Below are 12,500 nucleotides of genomic sequence, written 5' to 3' on the forward strand. Positions count from 1 at the left end.
TGAAATTATGGATATACCCCACTGTAAGCATATTAATGGTTAAAAGTGTTTTCAGCTGTAGCGTTACAGCTCTCCAGGGACAGTGGCTAACTTAACTACCCTTATCTTGAAATATACATACTTTGGGGTGAAAGATGCTAGTTATTCTTAAATGTTTATACAGATCTGAGCTCAGTCTTGCTGTTTCTCCTGGAATATTCTAGAACAGGTTTGGTATAGAAGTGATTGGTTCACTGAAAACTGATATCAGCCAGCCAACAGGCTAAAGTGTAAAAGGTACACTCCATCTGTAATGGTATTGGGGATTAATTGTTGGTTAAGAGTAACAGGGCAATAACCAGGTTCAGATTTTTCATGTAGATGAACAGTGTTAGTATTCTGTGCTGTAGGGTTATCTGTTTAGCACTGTTTCACTGATGTAAGAAAGACTGGATATATGTTTTTTTCATGAATATGTGTTTATGTATTGTATCTCTACATTTAATTACCAGTCACCAGTATATTTACATCTGTCCTTGCACTAAATATGAACTGAATTCTGCTCTTCCTGTGTATGTTCTTTTTGTTTATTTATTTATATTATTTAAATGGAGTAATTGTCAGGTCACCAGAATCTGAGGATCAGAGAGCGACTAATGCTGTCTGAATCTCCATTGACAGCACACACTGAGGGGTTGGACTGTTTGTTACTATAGTATTCTAACTGAGTGCTCTCTATTGGTTACATTCCAAGGTACAAGTGTGTGTGCATGTGTGTGTGTATGTGAGTGTGTGTGTGTTTGTGTGTGTGTCTGTGTGTGTGTGTGTGTGTGTGTGTGTGTGTGTGTGTGTGTGTGTGTGTGTGTGTGTGTGTGTGTGTGTGTGCATGTGTGTGTGTGTGTGTGTATGTGAGTGTGTGTCTGTATATGAGTGTATCTTCTATACGGCTCAGTATTTATGCTATGTGTTGATGTGCCCTTATTTAGAGTATGTATGTATATATAGTTTAATTACTGTAGTTAGTACTGCAGCTACTGGTCCTTAGTAACTGGAGCTGAATCTGCACCTGGTCTTCAGTGTCAGAGAGAAGCCAGTAAACCCCTGCTGTACAACACTGCTTTGCTCTCTGTCAGATCTGGACTGCAACCTTATACAGTATTTGCATTTTGAGTAAAATGTTTGATATGTTAAAAATGTTTTGAACTGGTAAGGAAATTTCTGCTGAAGTGGCCAAAGCTCATAATTGTTGTTTGGGTTTTGATTTCTGCTTTAATATGCATTGTCATGTTATGAGAGTGTCAGATTAAACCAGGTGTTTTCCCTTGGTGAACTTGCTTCTTTTTTGATGTCATAATAGTGGTTGATGGAGTTGCATATGGTAACTATAGCAACGTGTATTGATCGTACCTTATCTTAGCAGTGTTCTTTGAATGCTAGAACGCCCATTCCAGAAGACGGTCTTTCACTTTACACATTACTGTTAAATATCTCCCTTAAACAGTTGTTGAGGGTTTTATTATTATTATTATTGCTCGTAGGATCCATAATGTGAGTAGCACAGATGATCTCTTCCAGTCAGCCTGCACCTGGTCATTTAGTGTCAGACGATCCTGTAGATGGGGGGGACTGGACTGAAGTTGTACTTAAGTGTCTGATTACAACCAGAAATATCAGACAGTACCGTTAGAGTGTTAGCATTAGCAACCTGATAGTGCCCCACTGGCCAGGGATCCAGTGTACTGTAGCACTATGTACTGAAGCTAGTCCCATCTAGTATGTCAGTTTCTGATATAGCAGCTATTTGGGACTGGGTAATAATCACAGTCAGTACCCAATAATCAATATCTAATCATTAAAAATCTAATAGTCAATAAAGCAGTAATTATATGTACAGGCTAAATCTGCAGCAATATGTTTAAACTGACTGCAATCAGAGTTCTGTTTTAAAAAGAGACTCCTCACCAGGTGGAGCTCCGGACGGATGAGCCAGGGAGGGGGTGGAGGGTGTTAGAGGGGTTGGAGGTGTATGTGGAGGTGGAGGGTGTTAGAGGGGTTGGAGGTGTCTGTGGAGGTGGAGGTGGAGGTGTCTGTGGGGGTTGGAGGGGCTAGAGTGCATTCATTACATTTTAAAGTACTCCTGTTACAGGCTCACTGAGGACTTGTGTGTGTGTGTGTGTGTGTGTGTGTGTGTGCGTGTGTGTGTGTGTGTGTTTGTGTGTGTGTGTGTGTGATCTATTGTATGCGTTTATCTGTGTGTGTGTGTGTGTGTGTGATCTATTGTATGCGTTTATCTCTGTATGTGTGTGTATGTGTGTGATCTATTGTATGCGTTTATCTCTGTATGTGTGTGTGTGTGATCTGTTGTATGCGTTTATCTGTGTGTGTGTGTGTGTGTGTGTGTGTGTGATCTATTGTATGCGTTTATCTCTGTATGTGTGTGTGTGTGTGTATGTATATGTGTGATCTATTGTATGCGTTTATCTGTGTGTGTGTATGTGTAATCTATTGTATGCGTTTATCTCTGTGTGTGTGTGTGTGTGTGTGTGTATGTGTGTGATCTGTTGTATGCGTTTATCTCTGTATGTGTGTGTGTGATCTATTGTATGCGTTTATCTCGGTATGTGTGTGTGTGTGTGTGATCTATTGTATGCGTTTATCTCGGTATGTGTGTGTGTGTGTGATCTATTGTATGCATTTATCTCTGTATGTGTGTGTGTGTGATCTATTGTATGCGTTTATCTCTGTATGTGTGTGTGTGTGTGATCTATTGTATGCATTTATCTCTGTATGTGTGTGTGTGTGTGTGTGTATGATCTATTGTATGCGTTTGTGTGTGTGTGTGTGTGTGTGTGTGTGAGAGAGAGAGAGATCTATTGTATGCGTTTATCTCTGTGAGTGTGTGTGTTTGTGTGAGTGTGGTTGTTTATTTATATTGTCACTTTTTCATGTGCTGCACTACAGAAATTGTTCTGCTTAATGTGAGAACATGGTGTCACTTATGGGAAATAAAATGCCACATCACTATGATGATGAAGGAAGAGAGTGGGTTTTCATGGAGAGATCTCTCCAAACTCGACACTCCTCAGTCCACCAGCTCTGCGCCATCTCCTCAAACTCCACTCCAGCACTCCTCCAGAAACCCTCTACCCCCGAGCTCCAGACCTCCTTCATTCTTATCTACACCGAGACCAGGGTTTATCACCGCTGACCAATCATAAGCCACCACATAGTGCCATCCGTCCTCCGTAGCATGACAGTCAGGTATCACAGCCACAGCACACTGCTGGTAGGATGGTGACTTACAGTCCTGAATAACACTGACCATTTGTGGTGGGGGAGCACCAATGTCACCACTGTGATTGTATCTTCATCTCTTAGAGACCACAGCAGTGGAGGTAGATAACAAGACTTCATCGACCAGTTTGGCCTACAATTCCATTAGGTTAATTTAATTGACCACGGCTGTGATTTAGAGGATGTTTAGGGAACTTTAACAGTAAAACAGCTGTTTGAGTGGGTGTCTCCTTTACAGGGTAACGGGCACATTGGGTGCTGTCTGCTGTGCGTGGACCTAGCCGAGGGGGGCGCCACTGAGGCACAATGGTGAACCCCCCCCACAACTCATTCATTTTCCCCACCCCGCGAGTCTCCGTCACCCCAGAAACGTGTCTTTGTTGTGAAGTAATTCCCCCATTAGCAAAAATCTCCTGGACATGGATATGAAAAAAAGGATTCACTTAGAACTTCGAAACAGGACTCCCTCAGACGTGAGTAACTGCTGTTGTTAGGCTACGGGGCAGCTAGCTAGGTTAGCCAGGCCAGCGCAGTGTTTAACTCACGGGGCGTCTGACGTTCTTTTCAGCGTTGTCGCGCTAACTGGATAATTGTCGGTGTTTTCCCGGTGAATCGGGTAAGATTATTTTACACGCCGTAAGGACGCGTAGTCGCACTTTAAGTTTGATTCTCATGTTGTGGTTTTGTCAGCTAGGCTAGCTAGTTAGTTAAGGGAGCTTCGCTAGCTAACCTCGCTAACCCAGCGATAGCTCTACCATGGTAACGGCCTGCCATGGTAACGCGGTTGCTACGCTAGCTGGTTAGCCAGAGCGCTGGCCAGCGCTTAGCGCCAAAACGTTGTTGTTTCCAGCCTTCGGTCATAATACGACATTTACTGCGATAAACAGCCATCGGTAAACAATGAAGCGGCGCGCTGTGAGGGTCCGGAGCTGTGTTATTAGCCCGGGCTGGTAAACGGCGTAGTGAAAGTGCCGCTAGCTGGGCTTAGCTGGGCTACGTCCCGCCGAGTGAGCCGCAGACACACCGACGGCCGCTCACGGTTCACTGATGTAAACGACCGTTTAGGAGGTTTGCTCGGGGGTTTTAAAGGCAAATACTACTTTAGGTGTTCATCTCTTTCTCTTTTCTATTCATGCGCACTCTTAGCTAATTTAAAACAACTTATAATACGGAAAAGTGCAATGAAAAAATTCTTAAGGAAAGAAAATATGTTGGAAAACACCATATAGGTTATTTACGACCCAGCGATAAAATTACATTTCCAAAAAACAAGAAGAATTTAAAAAAAAATGCATCTTATTTGTTAAACTATCCTAAATGAAGCGGTGCTCCTCCTTCCCAGGTGAGGGAGCTGGTTCTGGATAACTGTCGCTCTGATGAGGGGAAGATCCAGGGTCTGACTGCTGACTACGTGAAGCTGGAGTTCCTCAGTCTGATCAACGTTGGCCTGACGTCCATAGCCAAACTTCCCAAGCTGGTCCAGCTAAAGAAGGTGAGAGTGAGGATGTGGACACTGTCCTGAACATGCTCACTTTATCAGTGACCTGTAGTCTTTAATGGGGTTGATGTTTGTAACCCCATAAAATTTCATCTATATGTACTGTTATAACAGCATTCTGTTGAGTTATAATAACATCAGTCTGTAGTGTTGTAACAGGAGTTTGTGGTGTTGGGTTTGTCTTTTCTGATCTGGAAACAGCTGGAACTGAGTGATAACAGAATCTCAGGAGGACTGGAGGTTCTGGCAGACCAACTTCCCAACCTCACACACCTCAACCTCAGTGGCAACAAGCTCAAGGACCTGTCGACCCTGGAGCCCCTGGTAAGCCCTCACCATTACCCCTGGTAACTCCTCACCTCTAACCCTGTCACCCTCCAGGGTGTGTCTTTATGTTTGCGATATGGTGTTAGTCACCTCACTAACCCAATGAAGACCCTCTGAATGCAGTGTTTGAGTGATCCATTCTCTGGAGCATTAAGCATGCAGTTATCCTGTTTTTTATGTATTACATTTGTGTGGGTTTATTTGTGTGTAACCCTTACAGAGAAACCTACATCGTTTGAAGAGTCTTGACCTTTTCAACTGCGAGGTCACAACCCTGGATGACTACAGGGGCAGTGTGTTTAAGCTCCTTCCACAAATCACCTACCTGGATGGGTATGACCCCGATGACCGAGAGGTATCGGACTCGGACGCAGAGGGATGTGAGGAAGAGGAAGATGAAGGTTAGCATTCCGTCCCAGATGAATAATCTCACCAGTGTTTTGTAGAACACTAAAGCAAGTTCTCAGAGCTACTGAGCTGGATTAGAACCAGGTGGGTATAGTGTAGTGGGTTACAATGCTACCTCTCCTGTGGATGACTCAAGTTCAAGCAAGTCCTCTGTGCCATATCAGTGAGAGTCCATGGGTAAGACTCCTAACACTACATTTACCTGCCTCTCTTACACGGGTCACTCTGGATGTAAAGAATAAATGTAAACCAGAATTGTGGAGCATGTGATGGGATCCATGTAGTATGCTGAGAATGTCCTGCTTTATTGTTGTTAGCAGAGTAGACCAGTTTTTCAGAAGGCTGAGTACTTTATGGTTTATCCAGGTGTATTATCCTACTGAACAGAGTATTTAAATTAATTTGTGCTGTCACTGCTACTCTAAAACATTGCCAATAACTGGCTGTATTTTGAACAACAGTAAGCATTTCTTCATCTATAATGTTAGTTCTTGTTTGCAACAGGCATTATCTCGCTCAGAGCACCAAATGGCACTTGAAGTCTGTAAACCGTTATTCAGGTTAGCCGTACTTGTAATGTGTATATACAACTTGTAACCGTAACCAGCCAATTTTGGTGACATTGTGTTATAGTTCCCCCTAGTTTTTGGTATGTGTACAGTAATATTGCCAATAAAAATATTTACCCCATGCAGTAGTCCACTATATTTTAACTTGCTGCTGAGTGTTACTCTACTCTCAGTGGCCTCCCTGAGGTTGAGAGTGTATAATTGGCAATGATACACTCCTAAACTGACAGAGAAGTAGCCTGTTATACATTCAGTGGCTTTAATTAATCATAGAAATCAGCTGTGTGGAGTTAATTGTTGAAATCAACTGGTTGTTCCTTGCAGCTGTTCTAGCATCTTACAGTGTCAAGCCTCCTTCACCCCACTTTTATCACTGTGTGGACGTTGTTGAGGTGGACATGTTTATTCTGAACAAGGCAATGCAGTTGGAACAGAGGCACAAGCCCCAGTGCCTGTTAGTGACCTGACCTTGTCTTTGCCCTGTATTAAGGTCACAGCAGGCTGGGGGACGTGTGAACACTGCCATGACCAGCAGGGGGAGCCCAGGAGCATGTAGCAATGCTACAGTGCCAATGGTACATTGTGTCTGATCTAAGAACGTGTTTTAGAGAGTAGCACACACATATGCAGGAAGTGACTGGTCTGGTTGATGGACGACTAATGGTCCTTTGTAATGGCCACTTAAATCAATCATCGTAATTCCTCGTTCATTGACCTTTCCAAATCCAACTGTGTCGCCCATCACTGGAGGTGCAAACAGAGTCAGTCCAGGGTAGAAGACGCACAGCACCTGTGTTACACAGGATACGTGATGGTGAATGAACACCTGTGTTACACTGGACACGTGATGGTGAATGAACACCTGTGTAACACTGGACACGTGGTGGTGAATGAACACCTGTGTAACACTGGACACGTGGTGGTGAATGAACACCTGTGTTACACTGGACACGTGATGGTGAATGAACACCTGTGTTACACTGGACACGTGGTGGTGAATGAACACCTGTGTTACACTGGACACGTGGTGGTGAATGAACACCTGTGTTACACTGGACACGTGGTGGTGAATGAACACCTGTGTTACACTGGACACGTGGTGGTGAATGAACACCTGTGTTACACTGGACACGTGGTGGTGAATGAACACCTGTGTTACACTGGACACGTGGTGGTGAATGAACACCTGTGTAACACTGGACACGTGGTGGTGAATGAACACCTGTGTTACACTGGACACATGCTGGCCAGTGTGGCTCTGGGAGAAGTTTACTGTTTATGGTTGTGGGGATTTTTAACATAAATTGATCACACCGTGCATCTTTAAATCCAGTCCATATTTGTGACATTATAGAAGCATTCTGATTGGCCAATCACTCTATTTTTAGCCCAACCTGATAGAAAATGACTAAACAATTGTCACTTTTTTCCCAATCCCCAGTAAACTCTGAAGGAGAGGAAGAGGAGGGTGATGAAGATGGAGAAGAGGACTGTGATGAGGAGGATGATGAGGATGACGGCGCTGAGGAGGAAGATGTGAGTGGAGAAGAGGTAAATGATCAGTGTTCAATTTTGGGGAAGTTGTGGAGGTTCTACAGGCACTGACTAATGTGGAGGTTCTACGGGCACTGACTAATGTGGAGGTTCTACGGGCACTGACTCCAATGTGGAGGTTCTACGGGCACTGACTCCAATGTGGAGGTTCTACGGGCACTGACTCTAATGTGGAGGTTCTACGGGCACTGACTCTAATGTGGAGGTTCTACGGGCACTGACTCTAATGTGGAGGTTCTACGGGCACTGACTCTAATGTGGAGGTTCTACGGGCACTGACTAATGTGGAGGTTCTACGGGGTGGACAGCACAAGCTCCTTTATTGTGGCTGAAAATAAAAGATGTTTCAGTTCTTGTCGTTTACAGTCATTTCTGCTGCTGTTAATAAATGAAGTTGTCATTGTTAGGAGTTTGGAAGTTGTTGGGACTCTCTCTCTGTGTTCAAGCTACTTGGAAAGACGTCAGTGTTTAAAAAGGCAACAAGACACAGGTTTACTCAGTTTGAATTGCCTGGTTCACCTTTGCACCTTTGCACCTCAAAGACGATGCACACACCTGGGCTAGGCCATTCTAAAATACTAAAACTCTCTCTCAATTGATCTTTTAGGAGGAGGACTCTGGTCAGGAGGAAGAGCTAGATGAAGAGGATGAAAATGGTTAGACTTTGTTTTCTGGTGAATACAAGCAGGGTCACTTACACGTGTGTTGGGCCTGGAACATGCATGCAGGGCTTTATGTTGATTCTGAATTTGCTGTGCAGATGAGGAGGAAACCAAAGGAGTAAAGAGGAAAAGAGACCCACATGATGAAGAGGAGGGTGAGGAGGAAGATGAAGACTGATGCCCATGTACCATCTGCCATAACGTGAGCGAGAGAGAGCAAGAGAACGTTTGACAGGTGTTCAGTTTGAATGCAGCTCTCCACTGGGGTATTAATACCATTGGAATCTGTCTGGGTTATGTGTGGAGTTCTGTTTTTTCTTTTTTAATACTTGATTCTATATTTCAGTGAGTTTTTATTTTAAAAAAGAATTTTGAAGTCTTAAGAGCAGACTGAAGCTCTGCTGCCTTTTACTTCTTAATGACTTGAACATTGTTACTTTTTCTACATATGAAATCAAATGCAAACTTTGTAAATAAAATCTTTTTTCTAGTAGTTATTTTGCCCTGCACTGCTTTGTATGAGAGATTATCAATTCAGGTCATATGAGAGAAAGATATCAGTTTGTATTTATCCCACCATATGGGAGCATTACACATAAGAACATTACACATCAGTGGTACTCATTTCACTCTGGCATGTAACAATATGACAATATCTGAATACTAATAAATATATTCAACCCAATCAAACACACACACAGCCTCTGACCTTTACCCATTAATTTCTTTAGGTTTAGTCTTGCTGAACACTGTCCACAAAAAACAGATGCCTTAACTCTGAGTAAGTGTTAGTCTAATCAAGCCTGTGTCAGAGGTGGTGTTTGTGTCTTCCAGGGTGGAGAAAGGGACCCTTTTCGCATCAGTTCTGCGGGCTGCTCTTGTACAGTAGTCGGGATTATGACCTAAACAGTTTATCCAGAGCCAGTGCATACGCTTGACAGAGGCAAGCTCGCGGAAGCGGTGCATGAAGAATGAACAACCGTTGGCTTGAGCTCAGTCTCTGCCACTCACTGACAGGGGGGTAACTTGCGTATTATAGAATTATGTAGCAATTTAAAGATTTTATGTAAACAAAGCACACAATTGTGATGGAATGCATTGATTTTCCCACATCACACCACAAAATGGTGGACTTATATCTTGTCCCAGCTTTTGAAAAGAACTTAACAGTGTCTTTGAATCTGAACCAGTAAGAGTCTCCTGGACTGTAATCAGGAGCAGTACATTTCTGCTGGAGGATCAGGATAACAGTGGATCCATATGAAGGTATTACAGTATACCCCAGTATTTCAAATGACGATGCTACATAAAGTAGTGGTGTGTCAAAATGGTGACATGTAATCTGACCTGGAAACAGTGGAGCCAACACTGCTCACTGTAGCCACGAGTCTTTCTGCAATTCCATCGCAGGCCGTGTGGCGGCAGTGGGGAGTCTCGTGACCCCATAACGTGCGCCAACGGGGCGACGAAGAAACGCTGTTTGGCGCGTGTCGATAAAAAATGTTTGTTTTACTCGCGATGAGATGAAAATAAGTTTCAGCGTTTAGTCGCGCGGGAGCGGCAGGAGCTTCGCTTCACACTAACGCTTCGTGTCTGACGAAGACGAAGACGTGACGAATGGAGGCGTTTTTGGATCATTTTGCGGAACGCAGTCGCGCGGTAGGGGCATCGGCTGCGTCAGCTCGTGCTCACAATTCGCGCGCGCGCGTGTGTGTGTGAGAGAGACTTGTGTAACGCGCGCGCTTCTCTCCTCAGGAGCAGGCCTGGCTGCGCGAGGTGCACGCGGCAGTGCGCGACAGGCTGCACGCGCTCGCTGGCGCCTCTCTCGGCCTGTCGGTGGAGCAGCTCGCGGAAGCGGTGGTGTGGCGCGTGGAGAGAACCGTCGGCTCGAGCGCGCGGGCGCTGCCGGTCAGCCACAGGTGTTGTCACCTCGCGCTTTAACGTGTTCAGTCTCAACAGCAGCATGCTGGGTCGCTTTATACGCGCATGAGTTACCAGCGCAAGGCCAGCGAGGGTGTCCGTCGCAGTCACCAAACTCTTAAAAATGCTGTTGTCTTCTCCACTGTAGTCAGGGCTTTAGCCTGATGGTATTATTAACACTGATCTTCTCTTCTTACATGATGTTGTGTGTCTTTTAGAGACTACAAAGCACTTGTGTAAGTCGCTCTGGACCAGGGTGTCTGCCAAATGGTGTAATAACAAAAAAAATGTGTGTGTCAGGTGTGTGTCGGTGTCAGAACTGCTCTCCAGACAGCGCACTCCCTGCTTCAGCAGTCTGACCTGGAGCACCAATCAGTACAGAGAATGGGCCAGGGAGGCAGAGCAAGCGCTGCCCAATCACAGAGCACTCGCTCGCACCAGCCTCCTCCTGATTGGTTTTCTGTGTGACGGACGTTCCTCTGGCCAGTGCGATGGCTTCTGGAGAGTGAGAGATGCAAGTGGGAGTGTATACTGTGAGGTACGTCAGTACTCTGATGTTCTGAGAGGGTAAGTGTCCTAAAACTGGGGACATTGTTTAGTCCCCTCTCAGTCTGCCAGGTCCATCGCAGCAAGTGCATCTCTGTGTCTTCTTTTCCGGAGACACTTGCGTGTCCCGTTTCTGAACTCCTCTGTCAGCTGATAATGACCAGGGCCAGCTAGACGGATGGAGAAAACGCATGAAAAAATGACAGGGTGCCTAGTGATGTTTATGTTTGCGTAGACTAGGACTAATGCTTGTGTTTAGGGTCGATGTCCAAACGCCCCAGTGGCTTAAAGGTTCTCTAAGGTTCTGCTCCAAACACCCCAGTGGCTTAAAGGTTCTCTAAGGTTCTGCTCCAAATGCCCCGGTGGCTTAGAGGTTCTCTAAGGTTCTGCTCCAAATGCCCCCTGTTTCTTTAGCGTCGCAGGCGTGTGACACCTGTGAGCAGGGGGGACGTCTCTCTTCTGTCCGTCACCTTCCACTGTAGAAGCTTTAATATCTTGACTCGTTAGAAATAAGACACATGTAGAGATCCAGGCGCTTCACCCATTACTTCACCCTGGAAGTGTCGTGCAGAGGATGTGGAGATCTGTTTTGTTTTGCTTTTTTTTTTACCCCCCAGACTTTAAAATCTTCTCCACACTGGCTGGGGAAGCTGATGCTCTTTCCCACATGGAGCTACATCCCCCAGGATGCACCTGAACCAGGAAAGAAAGCTGAGGGATACTTAGAGCTGATTGGCTCTCCCGTCTGTGTGACTCCTGAACCTACAGCATTTGACCCTGGATGGACACCGAGTGAGGTCATCGGGGTCAAGAAGGCAGCCAGACTGCTAAGGCAAAGGCAAGAGAGACTTTTATTAACTTGGAGGGACTTTTATTAACTTGGATATTTTAAAAAGTAAATATTGTTTAATTCGTTTGTGCAGATGTTTTGTAATTTTTGTTATAGGTAGGTTGATGCTGAATATATTATTAGTTAAAATACGGGATGTTAAAATGTAATGTTAGTATTTGATGTAATGTTTTATGCACAAATGAAAATGGCCTACTGTAATACACAATGTCTCTCTCTCTCTCTCTCTCTCTCTCTCTCTCTCTCTCTCGCTCTCTCTCTCTCTCTGTCCCTCTCTCTCTCTCTCTCTCTCTCTCTCTGTCCCCCTCTCTCTCTCTCTGTCCCCCTCTCTCTCTCTCTGTCCCCCTCTCTCTCTCTCTGTCTCTCTCTCTCTCTGTCCCCCTCTCTCTCTCTCTGTCCCCCTCTCTCTCTCTCTGTCCCCCTCTCTCTCTCTCTCTCTCTCTGTCCCTCTCTCTCTCTCTCTCTGTCCCCCTCTCTCTCTCTCTCTCTCTCTCTCTCTCTCTCTCTCTCTCTCTCTCTCTCTCTCTCTCTCGCTCTCTCTCTCTCTCTCTCTCTCTTTCTCGCTCTCTCTCTCTCTCTGTCCCTCTCTCTCCAGGGGTAGTGGAGGAATGTGTGTATGTGTGGGTGGGGAGGTGAGTGTTGTCTGCCCCCTGCTGGTCATCGGTGGGAAACGTTTCTTCTGCTTCATCCTTGTGGAAGAGGACCGCGCTGTACCCGTACTGGTCACTGTAAGTGGGTCTATAGTTAGTTGGTTAGGTAGTTATCAGTTTTCATTTGAATAATTGTACTCATGACCTGCGACATGCAGTGTGTCAGTCTGCCTCTCTTTATCTTGCTTAGGACCCAGAGCGTGTGTACTGGAGGCAGTGTGTGGATGTTGCTCAGTGTGTGTG

The 12,500-nt window shown here is 45.2% G+C and overlaps 3 protein-coding genes across 7 annotated transcripts in view; all 3 read left to right on the top strand.

The window, feature by feature from the left end:
* Window positions 1-1,309, top strand: part of sh3gl2b (SH3 domain containing GRB2 like 2b, endophilin A1) — a 14,609-nt gene extending 13,300 nt beyond the window's left edge. The window contains exon 9 of the mRNA XM_035521205.2: window positions 1-1,309. This exon is cut by the window's left edge and continues 1,244 nt beyond it. The gene's annotated coding sequence lies outside the window, so the exon portion shown is untranslated.
* Window positions 1,310-3,570: 2,261 nt separating this feature from the next.
* Window positions 3,571-8,784, top strand: LOC113568722 (putative acidic leucine-rich nuclear phosphoprotein 32 family member C). 2 transcript variants are annotated; one of them, XM_035521682.2, is made up of 7 exons: window positions 3,571-3,746; window positions 4,616-4,765; window positions 4,973-5,095; window positions 5,319-5,499; window positions 7,517-7,626; window positions 8,237-8,303; window positions 8,390-8,784. In XM_035521682.2, the coding sequence occupies exons 1-6, from the start codon at window positions 3,693-3,695 to the stop codon at window positions 8,288-8,290; spliced, it is 672 nt and encodes a 223-aa protein (XP_035377575.1). In that variant the 5' UTR covers window positions 3,571-3,692; the 3' UTR covers window positions 8,291-8,303; window positions 8,390-8,784. The 2 variants fall into 2 exon arrangements, with proteins under 2 accessions (XP_035377575.1, XP_026852700.2); XM_026996899.3 differs by having other exon boundaries at window positions 3,573-3,746; window positions 8,237-8,285.
* A 752-nt stretch (window positions 8,785-9,536) lies between these two features.
* ctc1 (CTS telomere maintenance complex component 1) overlaps window positions 9,537-12,500 on the top strand; it is a 25,879-nt gene continuing 22,915 nt past the window's right edge. The window contains exons 1-6 of one of the 4 annotated variants that reach the window (XM_081704677.1): window positions 9,595-9,950; window positions 10,047-10,210; window positions 10,512-10,749; window positions 11,375-11,595; window positions 12,203-12,335; window positions 12,448-12,500. The exon at window positions 12,448-12,500 is cut by the window's right edge and continues 370 nt beyond it. In XM_081704677.1, the coding sequence (XP_081560803.1) occupies window positions 9,909-9,950; window positions 10,047-10,210; window positions 10,512-10,749; window positions 11,375-11,595; window positions 12,203-12,335; window positions 12,448-12,500 (851 nt within the window). In that variant the 5' untranslated portion in view covers window positions 9,595-9,908. Of the gene's footprint in view, window positions 9,558-9,594; window positions 9,951-10,046; window positions 10,211-10,511; window positions 10,750-11,374; window positions 11,596-12,202; window positions 12,336-12,447 lie in introns of those variants that run through there. The other 3 variants (XM_035521676.2, XM_081704678.1, XM_035521677.2) reach the window with 3 other exon arrangements.

Source organism: Electrophorus electricus, chromosome 21 (genome assembly GCF_041902795.1).
Source record: "Electrophorus electricus isolate QZ-2024a chromosome 21, ASM4190279v1, whole genome shotgun sequence".
In the NCBI taxonomy this organism is placed as follows: Eukaryota; Metazoa; Chordata; class Actinopteri; order Gymnotiformes; family Gymnotidae; genus Electrophorus; species Electrophorus electricus.